The sequence below is a fragment of the Panthera onca genome, chromosome C1 (assembly GCF_046562875.1).
Source record: "Panthera onca isolate mPanOnc1 chromosome C1, mPanOnc1 haplotype 2, whole genome shotgun sequence".
NCBI classification, from domain to species: domain Eukaryota; kingdom Metazoa; phylum Chordata; class Mammalia; order Carnivora; family Felidae; genus Panthera; species Panthera onca.
This window is the reverse complement of record NC_138346.1, coordinates 197,218,528-197,241,434: the sequence shown is the minus strand read 5'-3', so window position 1 is coordinate 197,241,434 and position 22,907 is coordinate 197,218,528. Positions and strand designations below refer to the sequence as shown.

The window sequence follows — 22,907 nt, the reverse complement described above, 5'->3', positions numbered from 1 at the left end:
TTAAAATTTCTCTTAATGAAATGAAAAAAAATTTAAATGTTGGCATCACATGGAAGGCAACATGGTACTAGTTCATCAAGTTTAACATTAACCTGCCTACAGCCCAGCAATTAATTCCTTAGAGTTCTCAAAGTGTGATCTGCACAATATTTCAGAGGACCTGGGAAGTGAAGATTAAAATGTTATCTGCCGATGACATGATATTATACATGGAAAATCCGATAGACACTACCAGAAGTCTGCTAGAACTGATACATGAATTTAGCAAAGATGCAGGATACAAAATCAATGTACAGAAATCAGTTGCATTCTTATACACTAATAATGAAGCAACAGAAAGACAAATAAAGAAATTGATCCCATTCACAGTTGCACCAAGAAGCATAAAATACCTAGGAATAAATCTAACCAAAGATGTACAAGATCTGTATGCTGAAAACTATAGAAAGCTTATGAAGGAAATCGAAGAAGACATAAAGAAATGGAAAAACATTCCGTGCTCATGGATTGGAAGAATAAATATTGTCAAAATGTCAATACTACCCAAAGCTATCTACACATTCAATGCAATCCCAATCAAAATTGCACCAGCATTCTTCTCAAAACTAGAACAAGCAATCCTAAAATTCATATGGAACCACAAAAGGCCCGAATAGCCAAAGTAATTTTGAAGTAGAAGACCAAAGCAGGAGGCATCACAATCCCAGACTTTAGCCTCTACTACAAAGCTGTAATCATCAAGACAGCATTGTATTGGCACAAAAACAGACACATAGACCAGTGGAATAGAATAGAAACCCCAGAACTAGACCCACAAACGTATGGTCAACTAATCTTTGACAAAGCAGGAAAGACTATCCAATGGAAAAAAGACAGTCTCTTTAACAAATGGTGCTGGGAAAACTGGACAGCAACATGCAGAAGATTGAAACTAGACCACTTTCTCACACCATTCACAAAAATAAACTCAAAATGGATAAAGGACCTGAATGTGAGACAGGAAACCATCAAAACCCTAGAGGAGAAAGCAGGAAAAGACCTCTCTGACCTCAGCCGTAGCAATCTCTTACTCGACACATCCCCAAAGGCAAGGGAATTAAAAGCAAAAATGAACTACTGGGACCTTATGAAGATAAAAAGCTTCTGCACAGCAAAGGAAACAACCAACAAAACTAAAAGGCAACCAACGGAATGGGAAAAGATATTTGCAAATGACATATCGGACAAAGGGTTAGTATCCAAAATCTATAAAGAGCTCACCAAACTCCACACCCGAAAAACAAATAATCCAGTGAAGAAATGGGCAGAAAACATGAATAGACACTTCTCTAAAGAAGACATCCAGATGGCCAACAGGCACATGAAAAGATGCTCAACATCGCTCCTCATCAGGGAAATACAAATCAAAACCACACTCAGATATCACCTCACGCCAGTCAGAGTGGCCAAAATGAACAAATCAGGAGACTATAGATGCTGGCGAGGATGTGGAGAAACAGGAACCCTCTTGCACTGTTGGTGGGAATGCAAATTGGTGCAGCCACTCTGGAAAACAGTGTGGAGGTTCCTCAAAAAATTAAAAATAGACCTACCCTATGACCCAGCAATAGCACTGCTAGGAATTTACCCAAGGAATACAGGAGTACTGATGCATAGGGACACTTGTACCCCAATGTTTATAGCAGCACTCTCAACAATAGCCAAATTATGGAAAGAGCCTAAATGTCCATCAACTGATGAATGGATAAAGAAATTGTGGTTTATATACACAATGGAGTACTACGTGGCAATGAGAAAGAATGAAATATGGCCCTTTGTAGCAACATGGATGGAACTGGAGAGTGTGATGCTAAGTGAAATAAGCCATACAGAGAAAGACAGATACCATGTGTTTTCACTCTTATGTGGAGCCTGAGAAACTAACAGAAACCCATGGGGGTGGGGAAGGAAAAAAAAAAAAGGGGGGGGTTAGAGTGGAAGAGAGCCAAAGCATAAGAGACTCTTAAAAACTGAGAACAAACTGAGGGTTGATGGGGGGTGGGAGGGAGGGGAGGGTGGGTGATGGGTATTGAGGAGGGCACCTTTGGGGATGAGCACTGGGTGTTGTATGGAAACCAATTTGACAATAAACTTCATATATTGAAAATAAAAATTAAAAAAAATAAAATGTTATCTGCTGATTCAAAATGGATCAAAGACTTAATTGGTAGAAACTGAAACTATAAAATTCCTAGAAGAAAACATGGGAAATAAGACCTTGGTTCTTGCCAATGATTTTTCGGATATGACACCAAAAACACAACAAAAGCAGAAATAAACAAGTGGGACTACATCAAACAAGAAAGCTTGAACCAAAATGAAAAGGCAACCTATAAGATGGGAGAAAATATTTGCAAACCATGTATCTGATAAGGAGTTAGTATCCAAAATATATAAGGAGCCCATACAACTCAGCAACAACAACAACAACAAAAACCCCCAAGTACTCCAATTAAAAATGGGCAAAGGACCTGAATAGACGTTTTTCCAGAGCAGACATAGAATCGCCAACAGGTACATGAAAAAAGTGCTTAACATCACCAATCATCGGAGAAATGCAAATCAAAACCACAATGAGATACCACCTCACACCTGTTACGATGGCTATTATGAAAATAGATTAATTAAATAACGAGCTAAGCGGCAAAGAAAGACAAATACAAATACATGTACATGTAGAATCTGAAAAGACCAAACTCCTAGAAACAGTAGATTGGTGGTTGCCAGGGGTGGGATTGGGGAAATGGATGAAGGTGGTCAACAGGTACAAACTTTGGTTGTAAAGTGAATAAGTGCTAGGGATCTAATGTATAGCTTGTGACTACAGTTAACAGCACTGTATTATATACTTTAAGGTTGCTAAGAGAAAAATAAAGGCTGCCTAGTATTCTGTTGGGGTGCCTGGGTGACTCAGTCAGTTAAGCATCCAATTCTTGATCTCAGGGTCATGAGTTCAAGCTTCATGTTAAGCTCTGTGCTGTGCATGAAGCCTACTTAGGTAGACAGGTAGGTAGGTAGGTAGATATGTAGATAGAGCGAGTGCGTGCACGCGCATGCGTTCGTTGCTCCTTCGGTCAAGCATTTGACTCTTGATTTCAGCTCCAGTCATGATCTCCTCATTCTTGAGATCTGAGCTGTCAGCCTGGAACTTGCACTGGATTCCCTCCCTCCCTCTCTGCCCCTCCTTTCCTCTCACTCTCTGGATAAATAAATAAACTTAAAAAAAAAAAACAAAACAGGTTATAGATCACTTATATCTCTATAGCTGGAAAAAAGTTGTAAAGATGTTATTTGCTGTTTTTACTATTTTGACATTTGTACTGCAAAAGTAGTACAAAAGCAATGATGGGAAAAGTTCTGGTGTCTTAGCACAAATCAACACAGTGGCACCAAAGTGTACTAGTAGTCTGTATATTTGCCACTAGCTTACTCACTGTTGGGGGAAAAAATTGCTATGTCCTTGATGCAACAGGACAAATCCAACCTTTGAAAATGTGTCTGGAGGAAGATCGCCTGTGGTAATTAAGTTACTAGCTAAATTAGACGCTTTATAAATTGAAACTGTTTTTAAGGAAAAAAGAGACAAACTGGAAAACAGACTTAACTTAGACAACAAACTGATGGTTACCAGAAAGGAAGTGATGGCAGGGGCATGGGTCAAATAGGTGAAAGGGACTAAGAGCACACTTACCTTGATGAGCACTAACTAGTGTATACAGTTGTTGAATCACTATATTGTACGCTGATATAACACTGTAATTAATAGAACACTACTTGTTAACTATCCGAGAATTTTTTTTTTAATTGCCGCTATTTTCACTGACTGAATGACAGACTATTATTCAGACTTAGATATTGGGCAGATGTTTTCTCAACATGCATGCCATTCAGGATAGCATTTTCCTTTTGCCTGGAGTTGGGGTGGGGCTGGAGGAGCCTGTGATAGAATGAGAGCCCACAAGTAGATTCAGGCATATTGGTAATGTTCTAGTTTAGATTTGGTGGTGGGTTTACAGATGTTCATTGTATTATTTTGCTTGGTAACATTATATTTCATCTCTTCGTTTTTATCAAATATTACAGAATTAATTAAAAAAAATTTTTTTAATTTGAAAGATAGATGGTGGACGTTAAAGATAACAGTGTCTCACTGAATTAGATGTTTTCAAGTTTATTGAGCAAGTCAAGTTTTCTCTGTTGTCATAGAGGGATCATAACTTGTGACCATTTACCATATGGCCTAGCATCGTTCTAATACTTCACAGTAGTATTAACGTATTTAATCCCTCCCACAACTCTCTGAAGTAGGAATAGTTATGTCCATGTTTTAAAGATGAGATGTCAGGTGTTAAGTTATTGAGATTATCAGCCCTCCTCGAGGAGCTTCAGTCCGCCTGAGTAGGGGGGGTTGGGAGGCCGGGTGGAACCGAAGCCCAGTGAAAAGGAAATGCTGTCCTCTTAAGAGCCTTTATATTTGTATCTTCTCTTTTTCTAGAGACCATGGCGAGCCCAGGGAAAGACAATTATCGAATGAAGAGCTATAAGAACAATGCCCTAAACCCTGAGGAAATGAGACGAAGAAGAGAGGAAGAGGGCATTCAGCTCCGGAAGCAGAAACGGGAACAACAAGTAGGTTAACCTGAATATGCTCAAACATACTGTTCAGGGAAATGATCCAGCTGCCATGGTTGGGCTGCTCCTTGCATTTATTCTTCCTTTCCCCTTGGGAAAACAGCTTAGCTCTGGGGCCACTCATCCAGCTTTCTTTATTGTAGAGAAGTGTTGGAAGCTTCGAAGAAAAGAACCAGTCCCTTACTCCTTTTCCACAATTTAGAACAACGTAGACATCATGTATGTCTTCTGTATAACATTCTAGTTCTAGCCCCTTGTTGCCTTCTCTCTTCTTCACCCCTACAGTCAGCATTAGGCCTGGCGCCTTAAGAGGTTCATCAGCTGTTCTGGACTGCCTTACTTCTATGTCTTCAGTCCATTCTCTGGAAGTCTCCCTAGGACTGAGACTGTATGAATGCCTTATCAGCTATGCGCCACCACACACCACCAACCGATTGGTGCCTTGCCCCGGTCTAGATGCTGTCACCTAACCTGCTTGTGCCCACCCTCTTGCTTTACTGTTACTCCTTTCCTTCAAAGCCTTTTATATCCATCACCTTTTATACAAAGGGCACAGAAATCTTTAAATGGTCTCTTAGGGGCACCTGGCTGGCTGGCTCAGTCGGTAGACCATATGACTCTTGATCTCAGAGTCATGAGTTCAAGCCCTGCTTTGGGCATAGAGCTTACTTTAAAAAAAAAAAGAGAATGTTCTCTAAAAAACGTCAAACAATTAGATATAAAACAGTCAAGTGCTTAGATATCTTTCCATGTCCATATATTAAGCTTGGCATTGTCTCAACTATCCTAGCATTTCCTTGGCAATTATTGACATAATTTAACATCGGATCATTCTTTGTTTTCTTTATTACAGTGAGTAGTTTTACCACTATATCTTTTCTTTACTTTCAGCTTTTTAAACGGAGAAATGTGGAGCTGATTAATGAAGAAGCCGCCATGTTTGACAGTCTCCTCATGGACTCCTATGTGAGCTCTACCACTGGGGTAAGGCCCTTACATGTGCTTCAGGAAGGCCTGGGAAGTACCAACGTGTACAGAACAGGCAGTTCACATCATCCAGTGGCTTTGGCAACAACCATGCTAAGCTCTTTCTTCCATGGGCCCTTTTGTAGCTGGTTGGCTTAAAGAATCAGTAGGGTTACATCTGTGATGGAGACACCTGAGAAAACATTTTAAGGGAAGCCCTTATTTGCCTCAGAGGTTAGGAATCATTCAAATATCCCAACTTGAAGCAGCCATGAATTAAACAAACACCTTCTCCTGAGCCTGCTGTTATGCCATCCTCTTGCCCTCAACTCTTTAACAAGCAGGATGCCAAGCAGGGGTGTGTGCTCATATCTAGCTCTAGTGTTGGTTTGCCAAGTCTTAAATCTGTCTTATGTTCTAGGAGAGCGTGATCACACGAGAGATGGTGGAGATGCTCTTTTCTGATGATTCTGACCTACAGTTAGCAACCACACAGAAATTCCGGAAACTGCTCTCCAAAGGTACAAATCCTGGTCTTCCCCAGGGAGGCCCTACGTGATTTAACCTTATGTTTCCTTTCACTGACCTCATTTGCTGTTCCCCTTCACTCGTTCTACTCTAGTCATACTGCTTTGGTGTTCCATGGACAAGCCAGGCACATTCTTACCTTTGTTCCCTCTGTTCCCTCTGCCTGATATCCTCTGGTTGCAGATACCTGTGACGACTCCCCACTTGCATGATCATATTCTAGGTTCTCAACAAGCCTCCCCTGATGCCCTGTATAAAAAAGCAGATCCCCTTCACTCTCAGCATTCTTAATCTTACCCTGCCCTACCTCTTTTTTTTTCCCCATTATACTTATTAATATAATAGAAAGTCTCTCCTCGTTAGGACATAAGCTCTGTAAGGGCAGAGACATTTGACTTTGTTCACTGTAGTGTTCTCAGTACCTGGAACTGGCACATAGTTTGTACTCAATAAAGATGTGATGTATGATAGGAAAAATACTTCTTGTCTCAGTAAATGAAGCAGTCCTGCCGAGAAAAGAATGCTCTTCTTAGAAGGGAAATATTTAGACTAGGGTTGCCCATTTCTTGGGCTTTCTTTTCCTTAATTACTTGCTTGCTTAGTTTCAGGAAGCCAAAGGCAAGTACACCTAAATTAGGGATTGGTTTTCTCTTTAGCATCCTAACTAGATCACACAGTTCAAAAATGACCGACTATTGTGAAAACCACCTCACCAAAAAGGAGTTTGGAAATGTTGATAAGGACGGTCAGGACTACCTAGGAAGGATGATAAACCGACCCCAGTGAATGCACCAGCCGAAATCTCTCCTGACTTTTCCTCTCTTTCCTTTCTCCCCTCTTCCAGAGCCTAGTCCTCCAATAGATGAAGTTATCAACACTCCAGGAGTGGTGGATCGGTTTGTAGAGTTTCTGAAGAGGAATGAGAATTGTACATTACAGGTGAGGACTGGTGTAGAGGGGTACCAGATGAAAGCCCCTTTTCCAAGAAATTGTAGTTGAGTGTTTCTATAGACGCATCTCTCAGGAAATAGACAAGTAATATGAGGAACTATTTAAGAGATGCTTCAGAGGTCTTGGCCTCAGATAAGAGAGCCAAAACCTCTTCTCTAAAACAATCTCGAAGGACACCAGAATAGGACAGGCTGATTATTCAGTTATAAATCAAAGGTTCTGGGGTGCCTGGCAGGCTTAGTCGGTAGAGCATGCGACTCTTGATCTCAGCGTTGTTAGTTTACTTAAAATATATATCTACTTTTTTTTTTTTTTAACATTTATTCATCTTTTGAGAGACAGAGAGAGTGCAAGCAGGGGGTGGTCAGAGAGAGAGGGAGACACAGAATCTGAAGTAGGTTCCAGTCTCTGAGCTGTCAGAACCTGACGTGGAGTTCGAACTCACAGACTACGAGATCATGACCTAAGGCGAAGTCCGGACGCTTAACCGAGTGAGCCACCCAGACACCCCAGTGATCTCGTACCTCTAATTACCTGTGTGACCTGAAGCAAATCATTTAGCTCCTCTGCGTCTCTCTTTTCAAAAATGAGTGATGAGTCGATGCATTAAAACTTAACCGGAAACTCAGCTGAAAGGGACTTTGAGTCACACGTGTCACTCTAATACTGGTTTCAGAAACGAAGAATGTGAATGAAGTTCAGGGAATAAAGCAACTTGCCAAAGGACTCGGGTGCTATGGTAGTGCAGAGCTAGACTTGGGACCATTGAAGCCCAGGTCCATTCTTCCCATTGTGTCACATCACTGCCCATACTGTGTTTTGTCATTTAAAGGAGAAGAGGAAAAGGCTCAAGTTTTAGTGTTTTAGTCAGGGGCAAGAGGCCTACTGCTCTCAACCAGCTGGTAGGCATGGCTGCTCTGTCTGGAATGACCTCTCAGTCATGGCTTAATCTCACTTCCAGTTTGAAGCTGCCTGGGCTCTAACGAACATTGCCTCTGGAACCTCTCAGCAGACCAAGATTGTCATTGAAGCAGGGGCCGTCCCCATTTTTATAGAGCTGCTTAACTCAGACTTTGAGGATGTACAGGAACAGGTAATGCTCAAGTTTGGCTTAATTCTTGATAGTACATGTATCATAATAACAAATACATTTGGTCTTTGTCCCCGGTTCCTAAAAATTCCTAAACACCTTGGAATTTTCTGAGTGATAGGAGTGTCTTTTGTTATTTATAATGGAACACACCCAATGAGATGACTGGGTGGGGTTCCTAGATAGCGTCAAGATGAGGGGGTTGTCATCAGAACCCCCAACTCTTCCATCCCTCCACCCCACCTCCCCAGAGAGCTTCTGGGTTGGTGAATACATTGATGTGGTGCCCTGCAGAGGGCACAGAAGTTCTGCACCACCCTGACCTCTCTCCCCATACCTTGCCCTATGCATCTCTTCCATTTAGCTCTTTCTGAGCTGTGTCCATTACAGTAAGCTAGTAAATGAAAGTAAAGTGTTTTCCTGAGTTCTGTGAATCATTCTAGTGAACTGCTGAAACTGAGGAGGGGATTATGGGAACTTTTGCATTTATAACCAGTTGGTTAGTAGTATTATGACACCCAGGAATTGCGACTAGTGTTTAAAGTGGGGGTAGTATTGTGGGCCCGAGCCCTTAACCTGTGGGGTCTGCGCTAACTCTAAGCTTAATGTCAGAATTGAATTGGATTGTTGGACACAAAAATGGTGTGGGAGAATTGATTGCTGGTGTAGGGGAAAAAACATAACATTTGGCATCAGAGGTAGGTAGTATTGGAAAAAAGACACCACAGTACCCATTTCTCACTATCTACGCATCGTAGAGATAAAGACACAACTTGCATTTCTTCACTGGACTTTATTGATTGGATAGAAAATGGAAAGTGGTACCAAGATTTTTTCCTTCGTTACTACATATGGAGTAGATCCTATCAGGCTGCAAAAATGCAACTTTCCAATCGCTTTCTCTTTTTCTGGAGAGTGGGCATAGGGAGGTCTTGGTTTGGCTTCTTAGGCTGCAGTAAGATGTCAGCCTATCTTTCCCACTAAGCCAAGAACTCCCAGAGGAAAGGCCGTCCTAGAACAAGTGCTCAATAAGGATGTCAACAAGGAGGGTACCTGATCCTGTTCAGGATGTCTTGGACCTTGATACGGTTTTTGTCCTAGTTACTGATGGGTACTCACTCTGGTGTAAAATATTGACAGGAGCCACTAGAGTCTGTGAGTGACAGTTCCACCGTCCCCTTTTCAGGCAGTCTGGGCACTGGGAAACATAGCTGGAGACAGCTCCGTTTGCCGAGATTACGTCTTGAACTGTTCCATCCTTAATCCTTTGTTAACGTGAGTAATTATGATCATCTGCAGCTGGGGCATCTATAAGGCAGACACATGGCAGATCTTTTCGGGGCAGCTTACATTAAGATGTTAGTAAATGCAAAAACACTAAAAGTATGCTCATTGCCAAGGTAAAAGATTGGTATCTTTTGAGAGTAAGAAGATTGTGCCACTGGTCTTTGCTGAGTACAGTCTTCTGTTTCCTGACTGTATGGCACTATAGATTCTAGTGTTGGTCATACCTACCTCATCATTGAGCCAGAAGAGAGAGGCAAGACTAGCCCATCTGGAAAAATCCAACCTTCTCTAAAGAATGCATTGATTTATCATTTTATGCATAGGTACATTGGAGAGCTCTGTTGTAAAGCACAGATCAAAGACCCCATGAAGGAGCATAGGAGTCCTTCTCCCGTCCATCCCTCCCATACCCTCAAATAGAACTTCATCTAAACCAAAACAGATAGATAAACTGTTCTTCCGAGACCACAGCCCCGTAGACTACCACCATAACTCTTTCTTGGGCCCTTCACAGACCTTTAGCTTTTATTTCCAAGGAGAAATAAAAGTATTCCTTGTTTAGATCTCGTGGCCACGGTTAGAGGCACAGTATGTCCTACCTTAAAAGGTTTTCAGACCTACTCAAATTCCAGCCCTTTGTCCTTATTAGCTGTGGTCTTAACTAGCCACAGCTGGTCCTAATTCTCTGTGAAGATGTAGGTCAGGCCTCCTGGTCCAGACAAGCACAGTTAACTTAGGTCTCTGGGTTGGAAGACAAGGTGAGGCTGCAAAAATCTTAAGGGTCTGATTGGACTTGCTCCTGGGGTTCATAGGTGACAGCCCTGTGCCAAGGGCATCATTGCTCAGGATCTGTCTTAAGACTTTGCTGTTTCCCTAGACTCCTTACGAAGTCCACAAGACTGACAATGACACGGAATGCAGTATGGGCCCTGTCAAACCTCTGCCGAGGAAAGAACCCACCCCCCGAGTTTGCAAAGGTAAGAGAGCTTACCAGTTCCTGAGTGAAAGCAGTTTCCTTCATATGTAGGAATTTTGATATGGGAGTTTTCAAGTCTTTGGGTTACCCCTTAGAGTCTCAGTCCCTGGGAAACTAGAAGAGGCAATTGTCAGTGAAGTAGGTGATCTCATGTATCTTGGACAGCAAAGTCAAAAAGGTAGTTCTGATGGTATAATGTAGGAGAAATCTCTAGGGCTTAGAATTACTTGTAGAGGAAGGGACAGCAATGTTAGGGTTAGTGGTAGAGCTGACGTAGCCCTGTCCCTCCATGAGTCTCTCTCACTCTGCTTCCAACAGGTCTCCCCTTGTTTGCCTGTGCTGTCTCGCCTACTCTTCAGCAGTGACTCAGACTTGCTGGCAGATGCTTGCTGGGCCCTTTCTTATCTGTCCGATGGCCCCAATGAAAAGATCCAGGCGGTCATAGACTCTGGAGTCTGCCGAAGATTGGTAGAGCTTCTAATGTGAGTGGTCTGATTAGAAAGTACAGATTCCCTAAGTTTCTCCCAGGCTCTAACTAAAGAACTGCAATAAGCATTCTGCTGCTTTCTGCAAAGATCTAGAGCCATGAGAGTGCTGCCAGCCTTGGTGGTCGGCAGGCTGGTAACTGTGTGCTGGCCCTCTACTGATCGGTTCTCCCTTCTCTGTAGGCACAATGATTACAAAGTGGCCTCTCCTGCCCTGAGAGCAGTTGGTAACATCGTCACTGGAGATGACATCCAAACCCAGGTAAGGAGGAAGAGAGCTGTTTATAGACAAAATCCTTCCCTGATGTTGTGTGTGGGGGGGGGGGGGGGGAGGGGGGTAGAGTGGGCAGTGTGGTAAGGAGAGAAAGCATGGGCTTGAGTAAAAAATTCCAACTTTGACACTTCCTGTATGATTGTGGGCAACTTAGTTGCCTTCATTTCTTCTACAAGTTGGAAGCAAATCATCTTCCACTGGGAGCTTTTGAAGGAAAACTGAGTGGAATAAACTGCCTTACTACTTGAGACGTTATAGGGTAATTCTCAAGTTTTGGAGTCCTGGTCCCCATGAGACACTAAAAGCTGCAGAACCTTATCCCTACTTCCTATACCTTTAGAATCCCATCTCATGTTAATAATACTTCCAGTGAGGGCACAGTAGGAACAGTCCTTTGTTCAAAGGCTAGAGATCAGAGTATTGTTTAAGTCTTGAGTTGGCATAATTTGGTAGGATTCTTGACAAATTCTTGAGTGATCTCACTCAAACCCACACTCACTACCTAGGTCATTCTTGTGTGTGTGTATGTGTGCACGTGCGCGAGCGTGTGCATGTATGTGCGAACATTCATAACATAAATTGTACTGCTTTTACCATTAAGTGTACAGTTTAGTGGCAGAAAGTCCATTCACCTTGTTATCTGTCAACACCATCCATCCCCACAACTTTCCATCATTCCAAACTGGTTTTCTGTACCCATTTAATAATAACTCCCCATCCTCCCCCCCCCCCCCCCTTCCTCAGCCCCTGGTAACCATCATAACACTTTTTATCTCTTAGGAGTCGATTGCTCTAGGTACCTTATATAAATGGAACTACATATAGTTGTCCTTTTGTGTCTACTTATTTCACTTAGCATAATGTCTTCCAGGTTCATCTGTATGTAGCATGTGTCATGCCTTCATTCCTTTTTAAGGCTGAATAGTAAGCAGTCCATTGTATGCATATATCCCATTTTGTTTATCCATTTGTCTGTTGATAGATTCCTGGGTCGTTTTTACCTTTTGGCTATTATGAATAATGCTATGTTGAACAATGTGTACAAAAGTATCTGAGTCCCTGCTTTCAGTTCTTCTAGGTACTACCCAGAAGTGGCATTACGGGATCATATGCTAATTTTATGTTTAAGATTTTGAGGGACCACCATACCATTTTGCACACTAGCTGTACCATTTTATACCTCCAATAGCTATATACTAGGTTCCAATTTCTCCACAACCTTACCAACACTTGTATTGTCTGGGTTTTTTTTATAACAGCCATCTTGATAAGTGTGAAATGGTATCTTATTGCAGTTTTGATTTGCATTTCCCTAATGATTAGCGATGTTTGGTATCTTTTCATATGCTTATTGGCCATTTGTATTTCTTTAGAGAAATGTCTGTTCAAGCCCTTTGACCATTTTTTAATTGGGTTCTTCAGTTTTTTTGTGTTTAGTTGTTAAGAGTTCTTTATACATTATGGATATTAATCCTTATCAGATATGATTTGCATATATTTTCTCCTATTCTGTGACTTACCTGTTCACTCTGTTGATGGTATCTTTTGATGCACAAAAGTTTTTAATTTTGATTAAGTCCAGTTTACCTAATTTTTCTTTTATTGCCTGTGCTTTTGGTGTTCTAGGTCATTCTTAACTGTTCAGCCCTCCCTTGCCTCCTCCACTTGCTGAGCAGCCCCAAGGAGTCAATCCGGAAGGAAGCTTGCTGGACCATTTCAAATATCACTGCTGGCAACAGGGCTCAAATACAGGTACAAGCAGTGGAGGGGAGGGCAGGAGCAGATGGGAAGGCATGGGAACTTGAGCAGTTGTGGGTTATTTGCTTCCAGAAGAAAGAATTTGTTTCCCTTTAGAAATTGGAGCCAATATGTGCTATTAAAGATTCTTTCTAAGAAGCCAGGTTCCTCTGTAGCTTCTCTACGGGGAGAACAGAGGATTCCCAGGAAGAGGAAGATGTCTGAATCATAACTGATTTTGTAGGCTAGATTTGCTTACTCTTTTTGAAGTGACTTTCTCTCTACCATGCTCCCCATCTTCTCTCAGGCTGTCATAGATGCAAATATCTTCCCTGTGTTGATCGAAATCCTTCAGAAAGCAGAGTTCCGTACAAGGAAAGAGGCAGCCTGGGCCATCACCAATGCCACATCAGGAGGAACCCCTGAGCAGATCAGGTATCACATTCATTTTTCATTGTCTTGAGTGGTGTGTATACTGTCCTTCTTGGTTCATGGTCTGCAGTGACTGCTAAACTGCCTTTTCTGGAATAGATATGCCCTAGATCTAAACCAGCAGCTGGTTTAACTGGTAAGATGCTAGATTGGTACTGAAATTTGGAACAGATTGCTCTAAAGCATGAACTTCTTTTCCTTCCTAGAGAATAGAGACCTATAACACAGACATCCATTTCTCCTCTACTTCTTTCTCCAGAGAAATTTAAATCCATGTAATTCCCAATTATCCATATAAATGAAAGAGAACCAAACTGTGGCTCATTCACAACAGCTTCTTTGGGAAATCACTTTTGGGGGTGACACTTGGGAGAAACAAACAGAAAGCCACTGTATGTGTGTGCATTCTTTGATTCTGGTTTCCGTTATCAACATGAGTAGGGGTGATGGGAACTGGACAAGTGTTTTGTCCTCAGATTGTGGCCCAGGAAGAGAAGTAGGAATAGATTCAACATATTTAAAGCCTTAGGAGAAAGGGGATAGCCGTTGGTTAAGCTTTGAAGGACACAGGGTTGCAAAAGCCCTTTGGGACAGGAAAAGCATAAGTAAAGGCACAAGAATCAGAAACTTGGAGATGTTTACACATTTGGAAGGTAGGGTCCTTGGAAGAGAATGATGGGAGGTGATGGGAGATGATGGGTAGGAACCTGATTGTAGAGGGTCTGTTTTGTCATGCCTATAGAGCTTGGACTGAAAATTTTAAGCAGGGAAGCAATGTGTTCAGAGTGGTAACATTACACTAAGGGGACATTAGAGATGAGAGGAATCTATGACAGCCTTCCCCATGGAAATGAACTAGACTTGGAGCATTGGGAGGATGGAGAGACTGAGATAAAGGATAGGTGGTTGTGAAGGCTCAGCAAGAGGGGGTTGCTCAGAGACCTGATGTGTGAGGGAGACCCACAGGCCCCACAGCACCTGCCTAGCACCTCCCTTGCGCTTTGTTAATTTAGAACTTGCCCGGTCTCTGCCCTTAGGTACCTGGTCTCACTGGGCTGCATCAAACCCCTGTGTGACTTGCTGACTGTGATGGATTCGAAGATTGTGCAGGTGGCCCTCAATGGGCTGGAGAACATCCTTCGGCTTGGAGAGCAAGAGGGCAAGCGCAGTGGCTCAGGGGTCAACCCCTACTGTGGCCTCATCGAGGAAGCCTATGGTATGTGCCCTCTCCCCAACCTCACCTCTGCCTTCAGTAGAGAAGTTCTAGGTCATGACCCAGGGACTGTGAGCCCCCAAAGTAGTATACATGTGAGGCTGTGGGATTTGGGGGGTCATCATTGAATGCAAAGTTCTATCCCATCATATCCTTCTCCCTCTGAGGAGCAGTAGATCAGTTCTGTTTTTTGATAGGTTCCGTCTAGTAAGGAGGTATGGCACAGATGCAAAAATACAGCTCTAGAATTGATGAGAGAATCAGGCACTGGAAGGTATGCTTCCAGCTGAGTGTCTAGCAAGTCCCAGTAAGAGTGCTCATCTTACAACTTTAGAGAGACTAATGATTTACCCAGGCCACACAGGTAGTTAAAAGCAGAATCAGGACTAGAACTTCTGGCTTATAGCTGACATTTTGGGTTTTTTCCTTTGGGGTTATGTAGTTTTAGGAAAAGGTCTTAATTCTCTTCTTTCAGGTCAAAGAGAGATCTGATCATATTACTTGGTAAACATTAACATACCACAAGGAAGGAAAAACGGATAAATATTTCATGGCCCCGTGGAAAAGCAATCACAGTTCACTCTTGTCCCTCCTTCCTTTTTGCCACCATAGGCTTGGATAAAATTGAGTTTCTCCAGAGCCATGAGAACCAGGAGATCTACCAGAAGGCCTTCGACCTCATTGAGCACTACTTTGGTGTAGAAGATGATGACAGCAGCCTGGCCCCCCAGGTGGATGAGACACAACAGCAGTTCATCTTCCAGCAGCCTGAGGCCCCCATGGAGGGCTTCCAGCTATAATGTCTGCCTCCGGGGAGGGGAGGGGATGGGAAGCACCACCAACCAGCGGAAAAGCAGCCCTCTGGTGGGCGGGAAACCAGCCCCCCCATCATCAGCCACCATACACCTCTGCTGCCCTGGAAACTGTGCTCTTGACCTGCTCCGCCCCCTTCCCTGGAGGGAGCACCCTCTGGACAGACAGAACCATCTGAGGCTCACATTTGGGTTTTGTGACAAGAAGGGGACGTGTTGGGTTTTCTTCCTTACACTATATTTTGGCTGCACATATGTCTTTAACCCAGGAGCCCCAGGGGTAGACAAAGGAGGACTGAGGTAATCAATTTTGCACCTTTTTTTAATTTTATTTTTTCTTTAGTGGTGACTTCCTTCCCTTTTATCTTCCTTCATCCTTCCCAGTTCTCTGCCCTGATCTGTGTAACTCTTATCTTGGGTACTTGAGCAGATGGAATGTTCCAGAGGTGGGGGGTGGGAGGGGAGGGGAGAAATCCAAAACAAAGTGTTCTTGCTCTGACAGAATATTAATCTTGTATGCTTGGATTGAGTTATTTAATTTTTTTTTTCTTTTGCACATTTTTCTTGTATTAAGATTGCTCTTTCCAAGAGCCATGAGTTCCTGGTTTTAGGAATCCCAGCTGCCAGCATGGTCTGGGACTAGAGGATGAGGGGGAGGTCACCATGAGACAAAGGCCCCTTCCTCCCTCTAACCCCTTTCCAGACCTCTTTAGTTTGGGAGATCTCCTTCCCTCTCCAGGGGCAAGTACACCAGTGGGAGGGGAGGGGAGGAGCACAGGCCTTCAGATGGGGCTTCCCATGTGTCGCTACTGATCCCATGTTTCCTACCCACCTTCCTATGGTGCGACCCAACTTCATTTGTTTACTTGAAAAATTCCCCTCGGAGTTGAATGAACCTCTGAGGTAGCTGTATTTTCTCCTAAGCACGAGACAGGGGGCTGTGGGCCTTCCTCTCTCCTGAGGAGAAAGTCCTTGCTCTGGTGACCCATAAGTTGCAGAGGAGGCTGGAGTGAGAGCGTCATGTATTGGGATAGCCAGGGATCCCTGCCTTTGGCCTTTCTTCTTCCTCTTCCTCTTCCTCTTCCTCTTCCTCTTCCTCTTCCTCTTCCTCTTCCATAGTTGGATCATGTATATTTTACTTCCAAAGGAGAGAATGTCAAAAAGTTCTGTATTTTTTTATATTCTATATATTAGGTAGGTCAATCTTAATTGGTCTCAAGAGGAAGAACTGTCTGTAATTTCTAGAAGTAGGATACTGTGAGGAAGACCAAAAAGAGATGGGGAAGCTCCTTTGCTCAGGGAGCCTGAGCTTGGTCCTTTTCCTCTCTGCTTAGGTTCTGGGCCACCAACCTGGGACCAACCCTTAGCGCTGGAACCTTTCCATAGCAGGTCAGCCTGGTCTGATTGTCCCAGTACCTGAAGGGAGCAAGGATGGCCCCAGGGCCCAGTGAAGTCTACCACTCTAGTCCTTACTGCTAAGCGTCCTGCTTATATTAGGAAACCCAAAAAGCAGTCTGCCTTCTCAGATTCAGTCTCAAAGGCTCTGTCCACATAAGTTATCACACATGGCTGCTTCTCCAGTTATCACAGAACTTAGCAGCCTCCGGACTTTTGTGAGAGTCGCTGGTATCTTTCCTGTTTGGGAATTCTTGGACCTGGTTTGGGTCTTGCCCTTCCTGGTGACAGTTATAATCCTAATGCCTTTTCTCTTTGAGGAAAGCTAGAGTGATGCTTCAGTGGCTTGCCTGCGCTTTGGTGGATTACAGGATAGTAGAGCCCAGTTGTTGGGGAAAAGGATGGAGAAAGCTGCTGGCTAAGTGTAGACCAGCTGCGGAGCTGTGGGCACAGTCGGGTCCCTGCACCGAGCTGTAGTTCCCCTTCCCCAGAGACTGTGCCACTCTTGCTCCCGTTCCCACATATCCCCCCCCGGCTCAGGTTAAACCTATACCCCTCTGCTTACAGATCTAAAGTTTAGGTGCTCACTGTCGGCCATTGGTCTTGAATTTGCCCTCTCCTTCTAGTGTTGAGATCCAACTCCAGAACCATTTTCTAAGGAAGGTGGTTTGGGGCTTGTGGTTGTCACTAAAAAGTCACACCAATGCTGTTACACTTTAGTGAGTCAGATGCTATTCTTCAGCTTAAGAATGACAACTACCAACCCACAAGTAGGCAAGGGGCAGGACCCTTGTCACTTAGCCAGCTGACTCCATCATGAAACTATTCTCCTACAGTTCAAAGAAAAGCCACCCGCCCCCCGCGCGCGCCCCCCATCCTTATCCAAAGGGCAAAGCACTTTAGTAGGACCTATTTTATACATCTCAAGCAATAGTTGAGTCCCTGACATTGGGGCCAGATTTTTCTTGTGAGACATACACATCCTGCTTTTCCCAACTGCGCCTCTAAAATCTTACACTTCAGATCTGGGACCTGTACCAGATGGAAGATTCTCTTTTGATCTTCTGGCTGCTGCTTAAAGCCAGTTTTCTCCAAGGACTTCAAAGGTGAAGTCTCCCAGGGCACAACATGAGGACAGATTTCTCATCAGATAAAGTGGCCTCTAGGAGCTTTCCTTTGTTGGTGTCTTCCTCAGACCATATTTTCCCATTATTTCCCTCTAACCTACCCTTTCAGCCAGCAGGTAAGATTCTTCCAGCCCACAGGGGCAGTAATGCCACCTTCTCTGTCTCCTCCTCTCCTTTGGCCCTCTTGGGAAGCAAAACATTATTTCTGTGGCCCAGCCTTGACAGCCACTCTTTGTGGGCAGCCCCCACTTGGACTCTAGACCCTGGCCTTGGTGAAGTCGAAGGCCGCTTTTTGGTGGATTTCTGAATGGATGTTGTAGGGATGAAGGGGCTCCCCAGCCTGTTGTAGGGAATAGCCTGAAAAGACCTGTTTTTAGAATCTCCCTATGTTGGCACATGGCTGGTCTATCCATTTTAAGATCTCTGGTGGAGGTGGAGGTATCTAGGTGTGGATTAGAGGACAAGGAGCCGCCTTCTTAGCTCAAGTGTTCTAGTACTGTTTGGAACAGTGCCAGCTTTTCTTTATTGCCAGCCCCTCTGGTTATCCAACCCCCTACATCTTCTCTAGTACTAATAAAGTCTCTAGTCTCAGAAACCTGCCTTCAGTTCTGAGCTATCCCCAGTGACTGACTGCCTCACCTTGGTGTTGGCTACAGCCTTCCGGTAGAACCACATGGGTTCCACTTTCAGCTGGCCAGCCTAGTTACTTGGGGCACTGTGTACAAATGACCCTTCGGAGGAGCAAGCATTGATGACCTCAGCTTTCAGGAACCCTTGCTGTCCGCTCCCCCCCCACACACACCCCTTACCTAGAACCCTTAGACCTACTCCTACTCTTTGCCCTGGAAGCCACTTTCCCGGAGCCCTGTTTTTTGGAGCTAAACTGCACAGATTATAGCTGCTACTGTACTTGGTCAAGGAAGAGCAAAAGAAGGCTCTCAGGCACACTCTATTTCTCTCAAGCCACACCAGTTTAAAATGAAAACCGTCTTAGCAGAATGAACTGCTGGATTTCCATTTTCTCATGTCTACTACCTGCCTTTCCTCTACATCCTAGAGTTACCCATTCTAGCAGACTAGAAGGGAAGGAGATGAACACCTAACAGTACTTACTCCTCTTCCCACAGTGTCCTTTGGAGGCCTCAGCTCATTTGTTCTGGCCACATCTCCTCCCTGAGACTCATTCAGCTTGGTATCCATCATCTCTGACTCCTCAGTAGATTCATCTTGTGAGCTCAGATTCTGGAGTTTGAGTTGAAGGCAGGGAGCTGTAAGGAGAACAGGCTGGCTGGAGGCCTCAGGACTGTGTGTGCCTCCCTGGAAGAGGCAAGGGTGCAAGGCTCAGTGTGCTGAACCATAGGAAGTGTTCATAACCAGCAGCAACATCTTCCAGGTAGGACTATCCTAGAAGTGAGTGCGTGAGACTTGAGAATTTGCTCAGAGTAGGTTTCTTCCACAGCCGTTTAGGATTTCACATTGTAGACCAATCTTGTCCAGTATTTTTTCTGTTTTAACTTTTGAATTCTTTTGTTAAGCCAGCAAGCTGACAATTTGGCCCTGCGGGGATCCATGTGGTAGACACTAGCTGCTCTTTGGCCAAGGCCTTCATAAATGATTCAGTCATCCCACTGTCTACCCCCTAGCCCCACCCCCACACTAAGACCACGATAAGGGAAGAATTTGAAGTCCATACCAATCAAGTCTGTGAATTAAAGCTGTTATTTTTCCTCTGAGATGGCATTTTGCATCAGGCCTGGGGTATGTGTAGAACCAAAACTAGGTGTGGGAGTCAGCATTAACTTTTGGGTTGGGCCCAGAGCATCCAGGAAAAGGTTTGTGTAGTGTGTTACAGAGGTCTCCAGTGGGTCTGGGCCTACTGTGCTACTTCTGGGCCAGCCTGACTGCTGATGTTCACATTAGCACATACCTGAACGGCCAGACTTGCTCCCCTGTGTAGGTTAGATTTTCAGCCCTTGGGTTTGGGGAGAGAGAACTCTGCCATGCCTTGGGGGCAGTGAAGGAAGTCAAAGCTCAGATCCAGAGACTGGCTGGGAACCTCCGACTCAGGATGTCTTTAATGAGTCCACCTCTACAAGAACTCTCAGGCCCTGGAGCTAGGTACTGTCTCTTTCAGCCAGCTTCTGTGGGAACTGTCTGACTGAACCACTGAAGAAGCATGGGGGGTGGGAAGGCGGTATGAGGTCCCAGCCACCCAAGACAGACTGGATGTCCTTCAAAAACAGCTTGGGTTCCCAGCTAAAGACCCTGGGAAGCTGAATCAAAACTTTTTCCTCACTGGTTTATTCTTTCCAAATTCATTTGCTTTTAGTTTTCCAAAAACTATAAACTCTGGCTGTTTTCCATGTTCTCAGGGCCCCTGGGTAGACAGACAAAGCTTGATGATTTCAGAGCAGACATAGGCCAAGAAGCCGTGGCATTGAGTGTGCTGAGTCCAGACAAATGATATTTATATACACATCCAAATTTGAAGAGAAAATGTATTTCTTTAGGTTTCAAACACTGTACTAGATATAAAGCAAAAATAAAAACCTGTTGCAAAGTTCTAAATTGTCTTCTTTGGAATGATCCTAAACTAGAGTTTTGGGAAGTGAATGAGGAAAGGGTGTTTAAACTTAGGGCCTAACAATGGAATTAGGATTGCAGCAGCTTACTCCTGCTACAAAGAATTTTTTTAAATCCGCTTTATTGAGATATAATTGGCATACAGTAAATGGTACATATTTAAAATGTACAACTTGATAAGTTTTGACATATGCACCCATGAAACCATCACAATCAAGACAGTGAACATATCCCATCACTTCCAGAATTCTCCACAAGCTCCTGTGGAATTCCTCCCCACCCAACCCCCAGCAACCACTGCTGTGTGTTCTGTCACAATACTTTAGTTTGCATTTTCTAGAGTTTATAGGATTTTGACATTTTATCAGCCCCACTCCTAGCCCTTTGAGCCCTACTCACATTTAGATCAATTCCAGGACAGAGATTACAAACAAACAGCCAAAAAGCTGATTCAACCCAAAAGGAGGATTTTGGTTTAATGTTTATTTTGAGGGAGAGGGAGGGAAAGAATCCCAAGCAGGCTCCACACTGTCAGCACAGAGCCCGACTCGGGGCTCAATCCCATGAACCGTGAGATTATGACCCGAGCCAAGATCAAAGAGATGCTTAACTGACTGAGCCATCCAGGGGCCCCCCTTGCTAACTTTTTTTTTTTTTTTTTAAAGATCTATCTTGAAAAATAAGCTGGCACTACTAGGTCTGAGTTTCTGCTTGAAAACAATCTGCAAGAGCTCTATTTTACCACAATCTCCACCATTCCAGTCTCCTTGACTGACTGGCAGGTATTAATACTGCTATTTTCTTTTACCGCAAAGGAGAAAATAACTTTCAACCCATGTTTCTTAAATTTTCTTATTCCTTGCCTGCCTACTCATTACCCAGCTGGCCTCTGTAGGCCACTGTTGATCCTTCCGGCTACGTTATTCCACCCGTCACCCCGTGCATATGTTGTTCTTATGATAACTTTATCTCTGCCTAGAACACCCTCTTCCCATGGGAATCCATCAAGGCCTGATTTGTATGTTACCTCCTCAAGAGATTTCCAACATGTTTGTCTGGAAATAATCAGGGCCTTGGTTCTCAGAGACCTGGATTCCAAACCCTTCTGGCTTGAGTTCCACCTTCAGCCACACTGACTCTCAATGTTACCTGGTAAACAGCAGACTAAGGGATGGGGGAGAGCATTGCCCTGCAGTCTAACTGAGGAAAATACTGAACATCTTGAAGAGCCCCAAAACAATGCGTGATTTGCACAACTTCATTCTCAACCTCACTGTCCCAGACTGATGCTAGGCTGTAGGACTAGAATTTAACCAATAGTTCTTACAATGTTCATTGACTCATAAGCAAATAATTTCAACATCCCATTACTATGCTGTTACAGAGCTCTATCCAGACCGAGGAGCTGTGACAGACTGCAGAGCACTAGGAAGGCTCTGAAGTGGCCTTTGTGCTGGGCCTAAAAATACTGTTTTTGCCAGAAGGGCATTTTGAAAGCTGGAACAGCACCTGCAAAAACTGGGAAATCCTGGAAAGATTAAGAGTATACTGGAAGCAAAAAAGGCAGAGGGCATGGACAGAATTGGCTGGAAACAAAAGTCAAACCATTTAGGCATTAAATTCCAGGCACGTGGGTTGTTGGGTGTTTTTCTCTTGTCTATAGGCAGCTGAAAAAAGAACTGATCTCACGTTTGGAGAAAGTTTGGGTTCTCCCCCCCCTTTAGCCCAGTGCAACTGGGATTTTGTCTGTAGAGGGTGGGCCAAAGAAAAGGCTCAGGAATCTGCTGTGGCCAAACTGCTTGCAGAGGCCCCTCAGACCCTTCCAAAGAAGAACTAGGGCTAGTAATGGAGAAGAGATGGAAATAATTTCACAAATTACCTTGACTCATCCTCAGGGAAAGTGTGCCGTGGTTATTTCTCCTGGGTACGAATCAGGGTACTGAACTGTAGTTAAAATGGGTACTGGTGCCAGACTTCCTGCTTTTGAATCCCTGCCTGAGCCACTCATTAACGATGTGACAAAGTTATCTTTTATCTTACTGTCCTCAGATGCAAATGGGAAGAACAAATACTACTGTTCTTGATAAGTAGTTACGAGGATTAAGCTAGTAGACGGGAAAGCACACGGTAAGCTCTCAAAGAACGGCTATAGTTATGAAGAGTTTTCATTTGAATACAGAAAATGAGGCCCTGGGAGAGACTGTCTGGTCACACAGCAAATTAGTGATGAAGTTAGGACTGGAACGCATGTCTCCAGATTCCCAGCCCAAAATTCCTTCTATCCCTTGTCCTCGGAGTTCCTCCTAGTCATAGATGTTCACAAAAGGGGGGTAAGGCTTGTCGGGGCGTGCAGGAGAGAACAGCCAGTAGCAGGGCTTTG

At 43.9% G+C, this 22,907-nt stretch overlaps 1 protein-coding gene across 3 annotated transcripts in view; it reads left to right on the top strand.

Moving 5' to 3' along the window:
* The window catches only part of KPNA6 (karyopherin subunit alpha 6), a 66,196-nt gene extending 45,684 nt beyond the window's left edge, over positions 1 to 20,512 (top strand). For 2 of the 3 annotated variants that reach the window (XM_060621845.3, XM_060621844.3), the window contains exons 2-14: positions 4,535 to 4,668; positions 5,563 to 5,655; positions 6,059 to 6,158; positions 7,010 to 7,104; positions 8,078 to 8,209; positions 9,393 to 9,481; positions 10,371 to 10,470; positions 10,788 to 10,951; positions 11,138 to 11,216; positions 12,855 to 12,980; positions 13,273 to 13,400; positions 14,435 to 14,613; positions 15,223 to 20,512. In XM_060621845.3, the coding sequence (XP_060477828.1) occupies positions 4,535 to 4,668; positions 5,563 to 5,655; positions 6,059 to 6,158; positions 7,010 to 7,104; positions 8,078 to 8,209; positions 9,393 to 9,481; positions 10,371 to 10,470; positions 10,788 to 10,951; positions 11,138 to 11,216; positions 12,855 to 12,980; positions 13,273 to 13,400; positions 14,435 to 14,613; positions 15,223 to 15,410 (1,607 nt within the window). In that variant the 3' untranslated portion in view covers positions 15,411 to 20,512. Of the gene's footprint in view, positions 1 to 4,534; positions 4,669 to 5,562; positions 5,656 to 6,058; positions 6,159 to 7,009; positions 7,105 to 8,077; positions 8,210 to 9,392; positions 9,482 to 10,370; positions 10,471 to 10,787; positions 10,956 to 11,137; positions 11,217 to 12,854; positions 12,981 to 13,272; positions 13,401 to 14,434; positions 14,614 to 15,222 lie in introns of those variants that run through there. The other variant, XM_060621846.1, reaches the window with a different exon arrangement.
* Positions 20,513 to 22,907: the final 2,395 nt, after the last annotated feature.